The sequence below is a fragment of the Rhynchophorus ferrugineus genome, unplaced genomic scaffold (genome assembly GCF_030347505.1).
Source record: "Rhynchophorus ferrugineus isolate W39M unplaced genomic scaffold, kcgeb_rfMv2 rfM3, whole genome shotgun sequence".
NCBI lineage: Eukaryota > Metazoa > Arthropoda > Insecta > Coleoptera > Curculionidae > Rhynchophorus > Rhynchophorus ferrugineus.
This window is the reverse complement of record NW_027472582.1, coordinates 10,426,335-10,446,532: the sequence shown is the minus strand read 5'-3', so window position 1 is coordinate 10,446,532 and position 20,198 is coordinate 10,426,335. Positions and strand designations below refer to the sequence as shown.

The window sequence follows — 20,198 nt, the reverse complement described above, 5'->3', positions numbered from 1 at the left end:
ATACTTTAAATTATACCTATTTTATTTTTAAATAGTCTAGAAATGGTTTGTGCATTTCTCAGATGAAGAAATATATTGAACAATAATCTTTTAGACTTGGTTGCTTAATAACGTTACTTCATTAAGTATGTGCCTTAGCTGCTAAACCTCCAAATATGTATTCAATTTCTATTAATTTTTCAAACTTTAACAGTCATCATTCCAATCGGGATCACTCCGCTGTTCAAGTCCAATATCGCCTTTCATATATATTAGTCATTGGTTTTTAGTTCCATTTTGAGTTTCGAATTTTGTTTTCAACTTTCTATTGGCTTATCCAAACGGCTCCTATATTTGCAGACATGAAGAATATATCGAGATATGAAGTACTATATGCTACAACTGATCTCGGTACTAACAAAAACTGCATGTTAATCTTCTACAGGTTCTTCAGTTTTGCCGATGTTAAAATTAACTTCCATCAGTGTTGCTATCTTCTATGTTGAATTTCTCAAGCAGTCAAGCATGGAGAAAGCGTTCTACGTCTGTTATTTTTCATATATACTTTCTATCGAGTTATCTTATTAATGCATTATCAATGAATATTACCACACATGTTATATTTTGTGTACAAGTAGTAGTCATAATCCGATTTTGAAGTTATTTTGAATTCTAATATTTTGTGCTCGGCACACGTCTGTTACCTCACCTGTAACTCCTCTAAGTTTGCTTCATTGGTCCTAGAGAGCTCTAGTGCTCCATCACTCAATTCCGCTATCTATTGCATCTAGCCATCCTGCTACTCATATATATATTTATATACTTTAAGGAACACCAAGTTTAAGCGGCCTCCATATCCCTATTATCTTTGTTTTCTGAACTTACCTTCTCATTTATATCGAGAGAACTGGGCCCATAACTTATTATGAATTACTTATAATTTTGGACGGGACGGAATTAATAACACCACTATTGAATTTGTAACAAGAGGGAAACTTTATTTACATTACTACCCTTTTATGCCCTTTTGAATATCTGCTTGAGATAAACTACTACGCCTTCTATTTAGTCAAAATTCAAAACTATTTTATCTATCAACTGCTATGTGGTCGAAATTTTGCTACCTTCTCTCAGCTTGTTTCCTCTCAAGTTTCTACGTTTTTTTTTATTATTTAATTATTACATTAGTATCTACTAGTCTTTTCCGACTAACCTACAATTTGCCTTTATGATAACTTAAATCCAGATGTATAACTAGGAGGACCCATCGGCCCTATCTCAGTCTCTGGTGAAATAATGTTTATACATGTCACTGCTGATTTTTTTAATATATAATATATACATGTCACTGCTGATTTTTTTAATATATGCACCTCACTACACAACACTACACCAGAACAGATGGTTTGATTCTTTTGGGTCTGTGTCCTATTCTGGTGGCATCCAAAAGTTGCAATATGCCCATATTCGTATGAGAATGGAGTCTTTCCTCATGCCCCCTTGCAATTCTCTTGATTTCTTGACTGACTGTGGGTATTTGAAGGTCTCGATGTAGGTAATCAGTCCTCTTTGCAGAACATCCCCATAATTGAACTCCGTATGTTCATATAGGTTTCAGTAGTTGCTTATATAACAGCAATTTATTATGTAGATGTTCCTTCCAGTGAAGTTTTGCATCAAGATTCATTCTGATGATTTTTGTAATGTAATTTTCAGTATTTATTTTGTCACTTGCCTGTTGTAATTTTCGTGAGGCGTCTTCAGTATTGTATCCGACAGCTATAATCGCAGTACCGTCAGCAAATGTAGCCATCGTAATATTCTCCATTTATGGTATATCACAAGTTATTCAGCTTCTTTTATTGTAGAGTAAGGTTCTTCTTGTTTGACTCTAAATATTCTAGTTGTAATGTACGTTTTTAATAGTTCGGTGTGTTGTTTCTGGTAACATTTTCTGTAGTTTATGAACAAGGTCTTCATGCCAAACCTTATCGAACTCTTGTGCTACATCTAAGAATATAGCTGAGCATACTTTTTTACTTTCGTAGGATTTTTAAATAATATCTGTTATTTTGTGGGTTAACCCAAACTGGTGTGTTGGTATTAGGTCTTTTCTCTCTTAGTTTGTGACAGTGAAATTTTTGATAACAGTGACACTTTGAATGGAAGAACAAAATTGATGATTTTATTATATAATCCTTCTTTGGGCTTCCACAAATATGTTAAAACCAAAATTAGCTAAATTGGTCCAACCGTTTTAGCGAGATTAACGAACAACAATTTATTTTTATACATAAGCAGATTGAAAAATAGACAACGGATTGTTCCCCAAGCACAAGTCCCCACAAAATCGTGTAATACTTTTTCACGTGGCTAAGTTCTGCGGTCCCAACAGCAATGTATTGGTCGAGAAGTAGATACTCGCTCCAAGCAGCCGCTATGCATTGATGATGATGATGATGGATACTGTAAGAAACCTATTTTTTTCAGACAGCCGACGAGTATAAGCTCGAATACGACTCGAGGAGGGGCGTGGAGTATTCTCGGTTTCACGGCTACACCTACGACGGCATCTGGGCCGTGGCCCTGGCCATTCAAAACGTCGCTCACAAGATCAAGTACTTTCGTCGGAACCAGACGGTCAACGATTTTAAGTACCGGGATCCGTTCTGGGAGAAACTTTTTCTGGAGGCGCTCAACAATACCAGTTTCGAAGGTAAGCTCGTGATTAATCTTTACAGGAATTGGCTAACTTCTTGGCCGCCAACTGCTACCATAAGCAAGATTTGACATAAGTTGGTCACTCGCCAGTCGATAGGTTTAATACTGACTGCCATTGTTCGCAGTGGAACAATATTAAATGGTGGATCTAGTGTTTAGTTTAAAAAATGTTGTCTATCTTTATATGGTTCTTTTTTTGATCTTCCTGACAAAGGACGATATACGAATCAGTTCTTAAAGGTTTTTCTATGGTTAATCACATAACGTCAAATGATATATGATATATGTAATATTGAAATATCTTTCCTTGCTAATATTGTATGATATTACCATAGCTAAATCTGATGGATAAGTAAGGAGGAGATTCTATAACAGTGATTTTGTTTACAATTAACTACGGAAGATTTACTACTACTACAGGAAACAATGTGGTCTTATTTTCTTCAATAATCAATCAATAGTTTTTGAACATACTATTTGGCGGTAATCTGCCAATTTTATTTGTAGCTTTTATTTTAGGCTTATAGCAGTTTAAACGTAAGAAATCCGTACTTCTGCGGATATAATGCTTCCTTCTACAGGGCAATGTCTTCGGTTCATTATTATATCTTCTGTATACAGCTGATCTACCAACCTCAACCATTATCATCTCACGAGGATACAACATCAGCTACAAGGAACCCCCAACTTCATCTCAACAAGATTCATTTGTGGTTGAAAACATGGCGTATCAAGGCGAATAAGACAAAATCTATTCATCATATGTTAACCCTGCTTAAGACTTGTCCACTGGTGTATCATTATATTCATGAACTCGTCGCAAGCAGATGATGTTAAATATTTTGTAATGCATCTGGATCGACGGTTAAATTGGAAGGCACATGTACTAATAAAGCGTAAACAACTTGGGCTTAAACTGAACCAGATGTTTTGGCTCATAGGGCGTAAATGTGAATCCAAAATCTTTGGATAATGAGATATTGCTGTAAAAGTCAATTCTTAGGCCCATATGGATATATGGTATCGTACTGTGGGAGAGTATTAGCAAATCCAACATAGCAATCTCAGAGATTCCAAAATAAAATACTACATGCTAACAGGTCAATTGAAAAGTCCCTGGCCTGACACATAGATGGCGCTACTAGAATTAAATCCATATGTTTTTTAGTTAGCCCTAACCCTCAAAAGATGCGTGTATAAATTTGAGAGCTGTCGGATCATTAGTTTGTGAATTATAACATTTTCAGTGAAGCAACTTTTGTTATTGTGAAAAAAAAATGGATAAAAAGGAATTTCGCGTGTTTATAAAATATTGCTTTTTGAAGGGAAAAAATACAGTTGAAGAAAAAACTTGGCTTGATGTCAAGGATTGATATGCTAAGTTTAGACGTGGTGAAATGAGCGCCGAAGACGGTGAATGCAGTGGACGCCCAAAAGACGTTGTTACCGACAAAAACATTAATAAAATCCACAAAATGATTTTGAATTACCGTAAATTGAAATTGAATGAAACATGGTTCCGTCATTTAACTCCGAAGTCCAATCGACAGTCATCTGAGTGGACTGCACACGATGAACCCGCTCCAAAGCGTGGAAAAACGCAACAGTCGGCTGGCAAGGTTATGGCGTCTGTATTTTGGGATGTACATGGAATAATTTTCATTGACTTCCTTCAAAAAGGAAGAACCATCAACAGCGACTACTACACAGCGTTATTGGACTTGAAGAACGAAATCGCCGAAAAACGGCTGCATTTGAAGAAAAAGAAAATGCTGCTTCACCAAGACAATGCACCGTGTCACAAGTCAGTGAAAACGATGGCAAAAATCCAGGAATTAGGCTCTGTTCTCAGACTTCAAAGGAACGCTCACTGGGAAGAAATTATCGTCGAATGAAGAGGTGATCACCGAAACTGAGGCCTATTTTGAAGCAAAGGACAAATCGTACTACAAAAGTGGTATCGAAAAGTTGGAGGGTCACTATAATCAGTGTGTCACCCTTGAAGGGAATTATGTTGAATAAAAAAATTTTTTTTGCTAAAAAAATGTGTTTTACTATGGTAGGCCGGGGATTTTTCAATTGACCTGTTACATCGTTGACGCCCCATATTATGCCACCACTAACAATCTAATTCAGCGTGATATCCCTCTGGAAATCATAACGAGTGTGACCCGAAGTGCCATTGTAAAGTACTCTAAAAAAGTGTCAGTGCACCCGAATGCACTCGCCAAATAATTAAATACCCAAAATGTCATGTAATTTCTTTATTAATCGTGTATCCATATCCTGGTATAATATTTATTATACTATTCTAATCAGTTCACTTTAAAAGGTGTTTACTGAGAAACTTTGGTACAATATATATTATTGAAAATATTCCCCTATATTTTTTCCATTGTTTTCTACGATTTTTTCTTATTTTTCTGGGAACGTGGCGATATCATGTCGAAATAATAATGTTCGTTTGGTAGCGATCATTGATTCATTTTCGCACTTCGGATCCAGACAATTAAATGATAATCAGAAGGCGTTATGCCTGGTGAGTACTCTGGATACAGCAGAACTTACCATTCGAGTTACAAAAGCATATTCTTCACATCTCTTGCAATGTGTGGCCGGGGGTTGTCATGTCATGTTAATCGCTATTAAGAGTCCTCATTGCAACAATACGTCCAATTTGTTTAATTGACATCGGTAGACATGTGCAGTAACAGTTTCCTTCGGGTTTAGCAGCACATTATAACATACACAACGCCTTGCTGGTCTAACTAAGGAATAACCAATACCCCACGGAAAACTTTTTTTTCATACCTCGGTCGATAGTACCTATTTTCGTCTCTAATAACAGGGAAGAAAGTTAAACATTTACTACCTGCGAGAAGTACACCCTCGCCCTCTATAACGGCGGGAGGAAAAAATTTCTTATGTGTATTTATACTCGTAAATAGGTACTATTTTTTCTGTCGCTACAACAAATGGTTTACCTCTGTCATTAAGGTTACTACCTTTAACCTTAAAAATAATAATCAATGTTGTTTTGAATGTTGTTAATAACGTATAGTAAATTCAACTTTCAGCTCTTGTGGTGTAATATAGTATTTTTACCTTAATCTTGAACTCCATGATATATAGTCTATTCAAGTTTATTTGTATATGCGTCATCAAGATATTTAATGTATTGCCTGCCGCATTTTGTACATTCGTTTTAGAATCAGACAATATTTTCCTTCTCAATTTATTCTAGTTAAAAAGAGACACATTGCTGTCTGATTAGTTCGAACGCGTAAACGAATGAGCCTGTCAAAGTCTTCCAGTTGTCAGATGTATGCAAAGTTCTTGAAAGCAATAGTGATAAGAGGTTATAATTCTAACTATAAACTATTGTTGCTGTATAATTAACTGTAGTTTTTAGATGTACTATAATGTTAAAATAAATTATATTTGATAACATTTTTGTTCAATTATTTTATTTAGATTAGAATTTTGTTGTATGTCGAGTGTTAACATCCTGTACTATTTAAAAACAATCGATTGTTTTGCCTAGTTAACTAGACTATTGTATTCTCAATTATTATAACTTCGTTATCATACGTATCAAAATACTTTAGAGATATTTTTCCGTTCTTATTCGAAAATATCAGATGATCTGACACTGATCCGCAGGTGTGACCGGCCCAGTTCGTTTCTACGACAACGAAAGGAAAGCAAGCATCCTACTGAAGCAATTCCAGGAAGGGCGCGAAGTCAAAGTCGGCGAATACAGCGCCGCGAAGCACCACCTGGACATGACCTTGGGATCCCCGCTTAAATGGACGGGAAAGTAAGTGTCCGTCCTGTCTCGAACGCTGCTTCGATTTTAAAGCATCTCCGTGCATCAGGTACCCGCCCAAGGACCGAACCGTGCTGATCATCGAACACACCAGAGTGAACAAGACGGTATACGCCATATTGGCATCGATAGCGATCTGCGGCATCCTGATAGCGGCGTTTTTTCTCGCCTTCAACATCAAATATAGGAACCAACGGTACGGCTGTTAGTTTGAATTTCTTTCCGACGTAGATTTATTTTTATGTCTCAGATATATCAAGATGTCTAGTCCCCAGCTCAACAATTTGATCATAATTGGATGTATGGTTACCTATACCAGCATTATTTTTCTTGGACTGGATTCAGGTCTATCCAGCATAGGTGAGTGTGTCAACTGTAGTTCGTCCAATAATTCATATCCATATTCCTATATCATAATTCATTTTTAATATGTATTCCTTCTTCTATTTTTGTTGATTTTGATCCAATATATTTAAATTTAATCTATATGTTTTAAACATTGGTTTCCAATTTCTGTTTCCTCTCTTTCTTTGGTATTTTCATTTATCATTATTTTGTATTCTCTTTATTCATTCTTGGTCCTAGTTTTGTTTGCCTCCTAATCTTAATATTTTTCTATTTATCTTTCTTTTTCTATCTTCCATGAAATGTGAAGAAACAAATACAATTAAAATTTCATATATAGCCCGTCCAACAGTATAGCTAATAGGTGTCATTAACAGTAATGACGTCATCACGTCGCAATGTTGCCGCATCAAATTTGAATTTTAGTTTACGTTTGCCTTTTTATAACTTCTAATTATTACCACAATAATAATTATTAATTAGTAAAATTTGGTTTGGTCATGAGTAATCATCATATATTCATGTCATATATATATATATATATATATATATATATATATATATATATATATATATATATATATATATATATATATATATATTTCCACTGAGGTTACTAAAAAAACATTACATATTAAAAATTTATTTCTTTATATTATAGACTGTGAGCGCTACTTTTCAATTTCTTTCTTTCTTTCAAATCTTTTATTGAATATTTTTTCTTTCCTAAAATGTATCATCAAGAGAACTCGCTAATCCTTGAAATCTTACGTAAATTATTGATCCTTTGAGATGCCTACAATTAAGACACTGTATTAAGCTTTTAACAATTTTATATCATTATCTGCAAGTATTTATATTTTGTTCTTGTGGGAACTTCTTATATATGCCCTCTTAATTTGGTTGTTCTATTGGTTGCCAAATGTCCGCACAACTCATTAAAGCATTAATGATAATAATTAGAGGTTATAAGCCGGCTGTTTTATTGGACGGACTTTAGTTCGTATTATGATTACTATTAACATTCATTGAGTTCTTACAGAGGCGTTTCCCTACATATGCACGGCACGAGCGTGGACCTTGATGGCTGGTTTTTCATTGGCCTTCGGTTCAATGTTTAGCAAAACGTGGCGTGTCCATTCGATTTTTACTGACGTGAAGCTCAACAAGAAGGTCATCAAAGACTACCAACTGTTCATGATAGTAGGCATATTGCTTTGTGTAGATGTCGTTATCATGACCACTTGGCAAGTGACGGATCCTTTCTATCGAGAGACGAAAAGGGGCGAACCCTACGTAAGTTTATCGAGTATTATTTTGAATTAACATGATATAAGAGGCTGGCGATGTTACAGCCGCATCCTTCCAATGAGGACGAGATTATTATCCCAGAAAACGAGTACTGCACGTCGGAGAACATGAGCATTTTCATTTCTTCAATCTATATTTTTAAGGGTCTGCTGATGGTAAGTAGTTGATTTTTTACAATACCAATGTTAATTATATTTACTTAATAACATTAAAGAAGGAATTAAGATTGTATTAAAATAGAAATAACAAGAAAGTGTATAAATTCGATGTCAAAATTTGTCCTAGAATCATTTCAGATATTTTTTCATCTACAACAATCTTTGTATAAATAGCTCGTTTTTTTTCATCTTTATATATCTCCCCTATACATGTTGTTTTAACTAAAATTGCGTAAAACATAACCTATAAAATAGTAGCTTTTTTGTTTTCTTCATTTGTTCGTTTGTTTAGATTTTTTTATTTTCAATATATCGATTTTTTTAATATCGTTTTCGTCTTCCGACATTCTTAGCCGTCTGTATTTTTCTGTTTGTGTTTAAAAATGGTATAATTTTTAATGCATGAAAAAGCGCAACTTAAATATCGATACTACACCAGAAATATCAATAACAATCGCTTGTCTTATAGGTGTTCGGTGCGTTTTTAGCGTGGGAAACCCGGCACGTATCAATTCCAGCACTCAACGACAGCCGCTACGTCGGTTTCTCCGTTTACAACGTTGTCATAATGTGTGTATTGGGCGCTGCGGTAGCCTTGGCGCTGGTGGATCACCAAGATGAAATGTTTCTGCTGATAAGTAAGCGCTCATCGTGCTATCATTCCTAAAACAAATCAAATCTCATGTCGTTTCCGTAGGTTCGTTCATAATTTTCTGTACAACCATTACGTTGTGCCTCGTGTTCGTGCCGAAGATGGTGGAGCTCCGCAAAGACCCAGGCGGCACTATCGACAAGCGCATCAGGGCCACCTTGCGTCCAATGTCGAAAACACGGCGCGACTCGAGCATATCGGAGATCGAGACAAAAATGAAGGACCTCAAGGAACTGAACACGAAATATCGTAAAACGCTATTGGACAAAGAAGGGGAATTACAGGTGAATTTATTGACTTTGCGAAACGGAATTTAATTATACGGTGTCAATAAATCTGTTAGCTGCTCATAAGACAATTGGGGACCGATGCCAAAGACATACTGGAACAGAAAACGGAAGATTCCGTCAGCGATACTAATCGTCTTTCCGTACCACTGTTACGAAAAGAAATGCCCAGCGTCACCGAGACCAGCGATTTGACGTCGCTCTGCAGTCTCAGTTCGCAAGCGGATTTTACCTCATTACAGCACAGCGATAGTCAAAAGTAAGTATAAACTTAATAAAATGGAAGTAATTACAATTAGACGAAAAACGCTGTAAGATTTAATAAGTTATTTAACAATTCTTCGGGTTGATCCAACTTATAATAAATAATGAATATATTCCTTACGAATACTATTATTAGATATAGAATATAGATTATTAGAATAGTTATTTGGACGTTTTCAATATTACGCATTTGACTTTGACAGATATAACAAGACTACAGCTAATGGTTAGTTGAGCGCAGGCGCACTGAAATAAAATGAATAACATTTCAATTTAGTTTGGTTATGTTATGACATTTTTATTGTTTGGGTATCCGTATTTCGTTGAGAAATAAATTTAACTAAGGCTTCTTAAAAAACAATTAATCATAATGCGAATATAGTTTTCAATATTTTACGAGAATTAATAAAATTAAAAGTTGAAAAACCTAAAATAAAATCTCAATAACTTAACAACTAAAAAAAATCTCTCAAAAACTTGTATCAATATATATTTATTATGTTGCTCAAACTTAATAATATATTTTGCTTTTTCACTAAATAACTGAAAATAACATAAAAAAAACCTTTAACTGAGGATAATCAAACATTAATGAAAACGAAGGAAATAAAATAAAGTTTATTTTAAATACAGTATATTTCAGTAGCCAAGTATCAGCATCTGTATATTCAATTATGTACATTTATATATTATTGATGTATTTCCTTTACTAATTTACGAATACTTTACGAATTTTTAGGATGCAAAATAATTATTGTAAATTTTTAAATATTTAAAGTTGTAAATTGATATAAAAACGTTGAAAAAATTAATAACAGTATTTAGTATAAAAATGTATTTTTTGTTATATAATCATTAATGTTTCAAACACTAACAGGAAAAAGAAATTACCACCAACCACTGAGACATCGCCGAAAAAGAGTCACAATTCTCCGAAAATAACAAAATCTAACGAAGATCTCAACATATCCAGACAAAATCAATCGAAATCCACCCAGCAAATAAACGGTAGTGTTGGAAGAACTAGTAATAATGTTAAAGTCGAATTCAGTATTAAATCTGACAACGTTCCAAAAGATGTCAACATTAAGGTGGACAGTAATTTCAATAGTCTGAAAGATAACAAAACTTCCGATGTTTTAAAAGTGGAGACACAGAAGCGAGACAGCCAGGTAATTATTTAATTATAACTATTTTTAGAATTTTATACGTAGGATATCGCTTTTTTTTACTTTAACAATATTTGTTATAAGTATTTGAATATAACTCAGAATTCTCCCATGAATACTGCCGTTGTTATGCGACGAATAAATATATAAAGGTTTGCCTTTATTTTTAAAATTTGTCTTTATTCGCTTACAATTTTTACTTTGTTGTGTTTATAATACGTAGTTTCATACGAAAATTATATAGTATAATTCAAACCAATGTTCATAAAACGGATTACGATGTTGCCAGTTGGCTAAAACTCCTATTAAAATTAATTAATTATATTAAAGTAAATTATTTTTATTTTTTGTCAAAAAATTTTATTATTTAGGATAGGAGGTTCTGTTGGTTGATTTGAATAAATTAGTAATGATGGTAAACTTAGTTTTCATTCTTAAAAAATGTAAATTTTATAATTCAGATTTAATGAATTCATTTAAATTTAATCCTCAGATTGAGATTGTGCTTTTTCAGATGCTTTTTTAAAATTTATTTTAAGAACTTTAAGTCGGCTTGGTTGGCGCAGTGGTAAAGGCGTCAGGACGATCCTCCTACTGCTCCGATAGTCGCAGGTTTGAATCCTGCTGGGGCATGGTCGTAAATTTATGTTTGTGATTGTTTAACATTTGTGATTGTCCTTAGGCAAGAGTGCAAAATCCGACAAGAAAAATTATACCAGTCATGCCAGTAACCAGGCTGGGTAAGACCGGATGTCTTCTGGGATGATTTTTAAGTTGGTCACTCGCCAGTCGGTAAGGCTTAATGCCGAGGACCGTGGTTTGAAGTCCACGTTAAACTATAGGTCCATTCTAGATAAACCCTAGTTGATAAAAAGGAGACTTTCAAATGTATATAAAAAAGAAGAATAAAAAAAGAATAAACTTGTGTTTGAGTATGTGTAAAAAACAATCAGTCTCAATTTAGATCTAATATATAGATGTGTATATCGTGGAATATAACAATTATAGCCAAGCAAAACTGATTTTTTTAGTCTCGATATTTACTACTTGACATTTCTGAAATACTTTAAGTTGTCAACTTGGTTGTTATTTAGGTAAAGCAGATTCCGAAAGAGAAGGAGAGGGAATGTGAACATGAAGGTACTCCTAAAAGACAAGAAGAGAAACAGCGAAAAACGCCTACCCACGAGCGTAAACCGTCAAAAGCCGCGATAGCGGTCGATTCTATCGAAATACAGGAAAGACGAAGAGGGAGTATTAAAAATAACGCAACAGATGACGCTGGTAAAGGTAAGTCGCGTATGAACCACCGAGATTACCACGTCCTTACACCAAGACACAGTAATCCAATATCACTTTTCTAATTACTAGCTTGTTTCATTTTCCAAGCTTCCAAATCGAGCACCACATTGCTATACCCAGTTAGGTTAACGGTTCGTAAGATGATCCCGACCTAAAGCGTTAACGTAGGAATAATCTAGCTGGGTAAACCACGCCGTCATCTCATCCCCACCGGGGTCTGTAAATACACGAACCTTCCTTCCTGTTTTTCTAGAAGTCACTTGCTCACGAAGAGCTAATATGCAAAACTCCCGAGGCACACCCAAGAAAAAGACCGAATGCGGCACTCACGTAGTGGCTAAGAGTGAACTGTGGGACACTGGTAGTCAGCACCGGTGCCAGAAAGCGCATCAAAAGAGTAGTAGAGTTAGTATAGTTCAACAAGACGAAGGTAGGTGTGAGATAAACATAAGGTAACTTATGTATATTCTCAAATCATCACTGTGATCAAATAATTCTTGGTATTTGCTTGGATATACAACGGCTCTCAAAAAATATAACAATCGCTTGAATAAAAATTGATCAGAAATGGTAATAGACCAGAGCAAGACTCAATAATCCTCTGTTGGAATTTTACAATATGGAAGCGCGTTAAAGGTGCATAGATCATCATTACATTACATTTTGCACAAAGATCTAAAGTTGCGCGGCTATGAAATCCAGACATTTGAGCTTCTTCTGCTTTTACCAATATTTTGTCAAATGAAGCTCATTTTCATCTTAGTGGACACATAAATAAGTTGAATTGTTATAATAAATGTTCATACTATACGAGGTATATTCAAAACATAATAATTTGTATTTTTAGAAAAAAAAATTAATAGAAAATTTTTATTTATTCATCAACATCAACATTAAATTTATTAAAACGTAAAATATCTTTCAAACTTCGAGTATTTTTATTTCTCATTTTACTAATTAGCATTACCATAGTTAAAGATACAGATACAGCATGAAGTCCGATACATACTAATTGTAACCAAATCAATCTATAAATTCTATTTGGGTTGGTACAGGTCGACACCCTTGTCATATGTCAATGTAAATTCATAAAACAACTGTAATCCATATACAAACTATTGTGGCTGTTTAATTAACTACAGTTGTCCTTCAATAAATATGCAGTAGATGTATTGTACTGTTAGAATAAGTTATTCGAACCACGATTCGCGAAATTTCAAAATTCCTGTTACTATTTGAACAAGCTTCGTATTCATTGTATTGTATTAAGCATGCTATTACATTCTACTGTTTAATTTTTCATTTTACCATTCATTACGTTTCTAGAAGAGACTCACATCCACCGCACGACGTCAGAGAGGAACAGGCACGGATCCCAGAAAGAAAAAAGAGAAAAGTCGCCCGCCAAATCTCACTCGCCCGATATATCGTCAAGTAATATATGCAACCAGCAATGTAACAAGTTGGGATATTTCCAAAGCACACCTAACGTGGCGGCGATTAAATCCAGCACGCACCCGCCCAAAAAAGAAAAATCAATGTACAACGCTACTTCCGAGGGGGAGTTGTTAGATAGAGAAATTTTGCCCATATTTCAAAAATTATTGACGGAAAGGAACAAAAGTCAACACAACATAGACTATTCCTTCGGTCGATCATGCCCCAATATAAGTATTAAGTGCGACATCGTCGAGTATTTGTAAGGAATCAGAATCATCACTACGAAATTTTATACTTCGTTTTAGAAAAAAAAACACAAGTGGATCAGTTTATGAGACTAAATGCATCAAGCATTACACTGTTAGTTAATGAAGGATAATTTTTTCAATTGTTTAAATCCTTATAAAAAATGTAACATGAATATTATAAGCAATACATGAGTTTATTTGATGCATCTCAAATATAGAATATTGCATAAATGACTTTTAGGTCAGGGCATTGGGATAATGAGTTAGATCGTAGAACCCTAAAGTTTTAATTATAAGCAAAAATTGAATTTATATTTTTTCTTTGTCTAACAATCTGATATTTTAATATAATAATGTTGTATTATTTATATAACTAACTTCATATTCCGCAGGATGGTTAATTAATTACACAGATGGAATATCTGAAAATATCCCAAAGCATTCTAAAATTTGATGTCAATTACCACAGAAAACTGCTTCACATATTTCATTGCTCTAGAACAAAATACCCATTGATGTCTGATGTAGCATGTTTTAATGGGTTTTCTAATTATTTTTTTGAAGAATAGATGTGAGGATAATCTCAAAGTAAGAAACTACTATAGATGTTACTGAAGTTGTGTTATATTATTTAAATTTTATTAACATAAACATATTGTATATTTTATTAATTTAGCACATTTTAGTGTTATAAATTATTTGTAAATAAATAAAAACCTGATTCAACAACATTTTTATTTTTCTCAACATTCATGTAGTAATCCAATCAGTTAAAAAAAAACTTGTTTTAAAGTGTATATACCTGAATTTCCATATTACTGAAACAAAATTCCTATAAAAATTGTTGTTTATTAATAGTAGTTAATTCTCCAACCTTTAGTTTTTATTATGAAAAAGTTTAGATTTGCTTTATTTGTTCTAGTACAGTATTGTTTTCCTTTTTTTCAGGAATCACTAACGGTTTTATAAATAAAAATCCAGTGTGTAAAACTGCTGCAACAGTACCTAGTAGAATAAACTTTTTTAATCTAGGTGTTAACATTATAATCGCGTAATATCCCCGAATGAAATACTAGACTACATCATACATAATCACACGTAACGTATACACAAAATAATGTTAAGTTAACCTAAATTTGTTATATAATTTAAGCTAATTATTTGACAGTTAAAATTTGTACGGTTTACATAGACGTAGTCCTAAAAGAAAAACAAATTTAATATTTCGACATTACTATCCTGGATAATTTAGTAAATTAACAGTGGAGGTCGCTGGTGCGGTATTATTTGACGTTTCAAAAATTTTCGCATAACCAAATATGGCTTTTCTTAGAGTTCTAAGTGAATATCGTGAGCTAGATATGAACTCTTAGTGTACATTCATTTCTGTTTATTTATTTAGTTAATTTAGATGTAATAAAGGATTAGTTGCATAATTTAAGCTTTAAATTATACAAATTGACAAGGTTTGTGTTAGAATTTGTTCATATTTTAATTTATATTTATAGGTTATGTTTGGGTTAGAAGATTTGAAAATGTTTAAATATCAGTTGGACTTTTAAATACTATTATTTTACAATATATTTGGTATTTTCAAAGTATTTTTCATATGAAAAGATTTATTATGCTTAAAAATATATCTATAAATTAGAATCCATTTGTTCACTGAATTATAAATTTAATTAATGATTTTAAAATTATTTGGTGAATTTGATTAAGATTTATTTCTGCAGATGTCTTTTCGTGTGGTAAGAAGTTCAAAATTCAGACACGTCTACGGACAAGCACTGAAAAGGGAGCAGTGCTATGATAATATTCGCGTTTCCAAAAGCTCTTGGGATTCAACATTCTGTGCTGTTAATCCCAAATTTATTGCGGTTATTGTGGAAAGTGCAGGTGGAGGTGCCTTTATTGTTCTGCCACAGAGTAACAAGGTAAGTCATTTATGATAATTTAATTAGAAATGTATAATTTTTGCTTGATAACTTTAGAAAGTTCAGTAGCTAAATTTCGTCTAATTTTCAGCCGTTATAACGTTTTGATTAAAATAAAAGATACCGTTCAATTATTTCTTTAAAGTTAATTAAATGCGCTATGTTAAAATGAAACCTAATATATCTTATGTTATGGAATAAGGATAATTGTGTTAAATATATTTGAAATATGCACATAAACTGTTACTCGCTTTGCATTATTTAATAATAACAGCATTAATTACATTAATTGTATGAATAATTCACTAAAATGACTATTACTAAAACCCAATATGGAAAAATTTAAAGAAAAAACATTTATTTTTAAGTTTATTTGTTTAGTTATCAATATACCTAATTCTATTTATCGTGAAATGTATTAGAAACTGTATTATGAATAATACTTGATAAGAGAGATAAATAGTAATTGCTTGTACAAGTTCTGTGGGGTATTTAAGTTCAATGACGATAAAAGGGTTTTATGGCATCTTTGTTGAATATTTTATTTTTGAATTGTTATTTATTATCAAAGTGATTGACGGTTTTAATTATTTCAAGATTCCAAATAACTCATATGCTATTTAAAGTGGTATTTTGCAAAGATACATTAAATATAATAATTTTTAGTATATTTTCTAATGAACGTGGTTACATAAAATTGTTTTACATTCGGTAACTACTGTTTTAAGAATATTTAATAGGCATTAATCTCTCATAGTAAGAATTTTGCATTCACAATTAATTTTGTCATATTTTCTTGATATGTGGTGTGACAAAAAACGTTACAATTACATGAATAAAATTTTGGCAACATTAAAACGGTCTAGGACATCGACTAGCAAATTTCCGGCATACCCTGGTAAAACAGCGGCACTCGGTCAGAGGAACGTTGATGTTAAATATGATTTGCCGTTTTTATTTCGTAAAATATTAAAGGCCCCAGTGAGTCAGTTGCTGATTGGCCATCCATTTATAAATGTGCTACTTTTATACGTTTAATCGAAATATTTTGAGCTTTGGTCGAAACCACATCTGAGCTGCATGCGTAATAACGCCTATTTTTATAGATTTAATTAAAAAATTGTTGGCTGTTAACTGGCTGATAAAGGCCAGTCGAAAAATTCAAATAAGGTACTTTTGAACAACGGTTAAGATTGTAAATGCATTATGCAAATCGCCTCCAAGAAATTCAATAAATTTGTCTTGAACGCACGCTACAAGTTTTATCACTTAATAAATTCCTAAACACAATAGATACTAAAACCTTTTTTCGATTTGCTTTGTGTTAATATTTAAAGTGTACATGGTGTGTACGCATAAATAAGAATGTCACTCGTGTTTTTAAAGATTCCTAGGATTATTTTAAGTGATGCAATATGTATATTTTATATAAGTTAATTTGATGAACAGAAGGACTGTAATTTCAATAAGATACGAGCGATGATGTTCGATGAAATTGGCGAGATACCGTGCGCCTAAACTCGATTTAATGAAGTTTTAAAGTGTGTTCTTACGACGAGCCGCGCTACTATAACGAGAGAAAACGATTTGGTGTTTTTTATACTGATAGAGGACGGCATCTGAAAAATGCGTTTAATTTTAGAGATAACTCCGCGGTAGGCGCCCGGCGAATCGTGCACTCTCTGTAGAACGACGACTTCCGACGCGCCATTGACTCATCGGAATTAAAATTCACTCGTGAACATCGGACAGGAACGGCGGCCCATTCGACTCACGCATTCCCTGACTACTGATCACTTACCGATTTATATAATGCAATAACGTTTTCGTCCTAACTCCTTATAAGACCCGCTATCGTTCCATCGTATTGTTTTACAATTTGCCGCGCCATTCAGTTTCGGTGCGTCGTTTCGTCGTAACGTCGGTTCCACGATTACTAGATAAAATTATATAAAATCTTTAATAAAAATCAAATATTTGTTGACAAACAAAAGCAAAAATTACGAGCAGAAGACCGACTGTAGGACACATCTTTTTTTTATAGAAAAAAGGCAGTAGTCACTGAAATTTGACTATCGTTTTCATTGACTTGTGCGCTGTCTTTGAACAACAGTTGATTCACTAAACCCATTGTAATTTATAAACTAAGTGCTGCCAGGCCTGTAAGATAATTTTAAATAATTTACAACAAATGATGTTACTGTCTTAAATCGCATCGAGTACGTTTGTAACCAACTTCATGTTGTTCATTGCCTTAAAAATGAATTTGTATTAAGTAAATCATATGGCAACAATGCTCCATCGATTTGGCGACTGGTTTACGAAGATTTGAGGGCATTACTCGATGAAACGCTATCAATAGGGATCGCTATCGACTACAATTGATGCGTTTGAGACGAGCTCTGCGCAAAAATCGGCCGGAATACGAGTAAAGAGACAATACATTTTGCAAAACTGATGAAAATATATTTGGAAACATTAAAATGGGAAGGACTACCCCACTCGCCGTATTCTCCAGACCTTGCGCCTTCTGACTGCTACTTGTTCCTACACATAAGTCGTGACCTGACCAAAGTCAGTCTAACAGGACAATTGAAAAGTCCCTGGCCTACCATAGTAAAATATTCGAAATGTTTTAAGTGAGACACTTTAGCTTTTACTGTGAGGAATGAAATTGTTTCATAGTTTTAGTAATAATTGTTTTATAGTCTCATGTTATACACGATCTTTGCATGTTTGGGGTAGTACCCAATCTCTACTTGAACTTGTTTTTTTTAATGTAAGTTGAAAAACATTGTGGTAAAAGGCAGCAAAGTTAAGATAGGCTTTACTACTTGCTAACTTCAGGATATTCAATCTTAACGCGACCTAAATGGATTTTGTATCCATTGGATTTCATTGTCGGAAAAGAATATGATGAGTATCCAATTATGTCCAGCGGTTTTAGTTTGACAGATCACGCTATCATATAATATAAGAGAAAAGATGCTTTAGTGGCATTTTCATTATGGTTTTTTCGCAAATTCGAAACTGAGGCTTCTTATGTTTTTTTGGTTCGAAGAAAACTTGAGTTCTTGAGGTTTTTGTTATTAGATCAAAGTGTCGTTGTAACGTTAATAACGCAGCAGAACTATTTACTTATAAGAGATAATCGATCTAGTTCTTCTGTATACCCCAAGCGATACAAACTCAGAGGACAAATAAAAGTCATACCTTAACTAAATTTTAAAAAAGTTCATCCAGTTAAACTACTGACACACGTCATCAAAATACATGACGCCAGCACGTCGCAATGTTGCCGCATCAACTTAGAAATTTGGCTTACGTTTGCCTGTTTACATGCTTTAAAGAATTTTGAAAGTATTTGGGCAATATGGATCACCAATACCATGTCTCTTGTTAACTAGGATAAGACTAGAATTTTAATGAACGGACATAACATCTACTAACAATAGATCCTTCTCGCCAAATATTTTATTTCCAGGTATTTCTGAATAATATTGTTAGTGTAGGGCTAATTTTTGATGTTGATGATTTAAAGATATTGAATAAGAATCATTGAGATGCTGTGTTATACGCATTATTCCAATCTCCAGGTTTTTACTTGATACATATAACATAATCAAAATCTACTTGTCTCTTCGGACATATATGTCAAATATATTTTAATTTTACTTATGGATTTCGTTGTTTTCAACTATTTTGATTTTTATTTAGGTTTGGACATATTTTCTTCACGTGGGAATTGGGCACGTGACAATCACCAAAAAGCAGAAGCATTTGCTGAATATCTAGAAAAAAACTTTCAAACCAAACGAAACTAATATTGAACATAATTTTCCGGATATAGAAGCTGAAAATTCGATGAATGAATTAGTCACGCCGAGAGTTAACCAAGGTTATTAAAACTGACATTAACCCCAGGAAATTACCAGGCTATGATTTAATAACAGACGAAATACTGCAAAAACTACCAAGAAAGGGAATTATAAAACTCACCAACTTGATCAATACAGCATTTATATTAAAACATGCCCCAGACATTTGGAAGATGGCGGAAATTATAATGATCCCAAAACCTGGGAAATCATTAAACGAAATAAAAGCCTATAGACCTATATCACTGCTGCCAGTAATATCTAAGGTTTTTGAAAAACTCCTCTTGAAAAGAATAAAACCGATCATAGAGAGAAAAAGCCTAATACCAAAACACCAGTTTGGGTTTATTAACAAGCACTCAACAATTGACCAGGCCCACAGAATAATAGATGTATGCTCAGCTATATTCTTAGATGTAGCACAAGCCTTTAATAAAGTTTGGCATGAAGGCCTTGTTCATAAACTACAGAAAATGCTACCAAAACAACACACCGAACTATTAAAATCATACATTACAACCAGAATGTTTAGTGTCAAACAAGAAGAAGCTTACTCTACAATAAAAGAAGCTAAAGCAGGTGTGCCACAAGGAAGTGTACTGGGACCAATGCTTTATCTACTCTACACTTGTGATATACCAGAAATTGAAAATATGATATCGTGATTATAGCTGTCGGAGA

At 33.5% G+C, this 20,198-nt stretch overlaps 2 protein-coding genes and 1 long non-coding RNA gene across 6 annotated transcripts in view; 2 read left to right on the top strand and 1 right to left on the bottom strand.

The window, feature by feature from the left end:
- Positions 1 to 14,276, top strand: part of GABA-B-R2 (gamma-aminobutyric acid type B receptor subunit 2) — a 24,831-nt gene extending 10,555 nt beyond the window's left edge. Inside the window, exons 7-19 of one of the 2 annotated variants that reach the window (XM_076399741.1) lie at positions 2,470 to 2,695; positions 6,364 to 6,520; positions 6,579 to 6,725; positions 6,780 to 6,889; positions 7,917 to 8,170; positions 8,230 to 8,340; positions 8,813 to 8,981; positions 9,041 to 9,279; positions 9,339 to 9,541; positions 10,424 to 10,718; positions 11,810 to 12,005; positions 12,271 to 12,447; positions 13,344 to 14,276. In XM_076399741.1, the coding sequence (XP_076255856.1) occupies positions 2,470 to 2,695; positions 6,364 to 6,520; positions 6,579 to 6,725; positions 6,780 to 6,889; positions 7,917 to 8,170; positions 8,230 to 8,340; positions 8,813 to 8,981; positions 9,041 to 9,279; positions 9,339 to 9,541; positions 10,424 to 10,718; positions 11,810 to 12,005; positions 12,271 to 12,447; positions 13,344 to 13,720 (2,661 nt within the window). In that variant the 3' untranslated portion in view covers positions 13,721 to 14,276. The remainder of the gene's footprint in view (positions 1 to 2,469; positions 2,696 to 6,363; positions 6,521 to 6,578; positions 6,726 to 6,779; positions 6,890 to 7,916; positions 8,171 to 8,229; positions 8,341 to 8,812; positions 8,982 to 9,040; positions 9,280 to 9,338; positions 9,542 to 10,423; positions 10,719 to 11,809; positions 12,006 to 12,270; positions 12,448 to 13,343) is intronic. The other variant, XM_076399742.1, reaches the window with a different exon arrangement.
- coro (protein coronin) overlaps positions 10,301 to 20,198 on the top strand; it is a 26,061-nt gene continuing 16,163 nt past the window's right edge. Inside the window, exons 1-2 of one of the 3 annotated variants that reach the window (XM_076399745.1) lie at positions 10,301 to 10,326; positions 15,256 to 15,639. In XM_076399745.1, coding sequence (XP_076255860.1) covers positions 15,439 to 15,639 — 201 coding nt within the window. In that variant the 5' untranslated portion in view covers positions 10,301 to 10,326; positions 15,256 to 15,438. Of the gene's footprint in view, positions 10,327 to 14,982; positions 15,172 to 15,255; positions 15,671 to 20,198 lie in introns of those variants that run through there. The other 2 variants (XM_076399744.1, XM_076399746.1) reach the window with 2 other exon arrangements.
- Positions 14,427 to 14,853, bottom strand: LOC143193509 (uncharacterized). Its single transcript, XR_013005039.1, has 2 exons — positions 14,580 to 14,853; positions 14,427 to 14,523 (listed from the first exon to the last, which is right to left on the bottom strand). It is a non-coding gene; the product is annotated as an uncharacterized LOC143193509 (long non-coding RNA).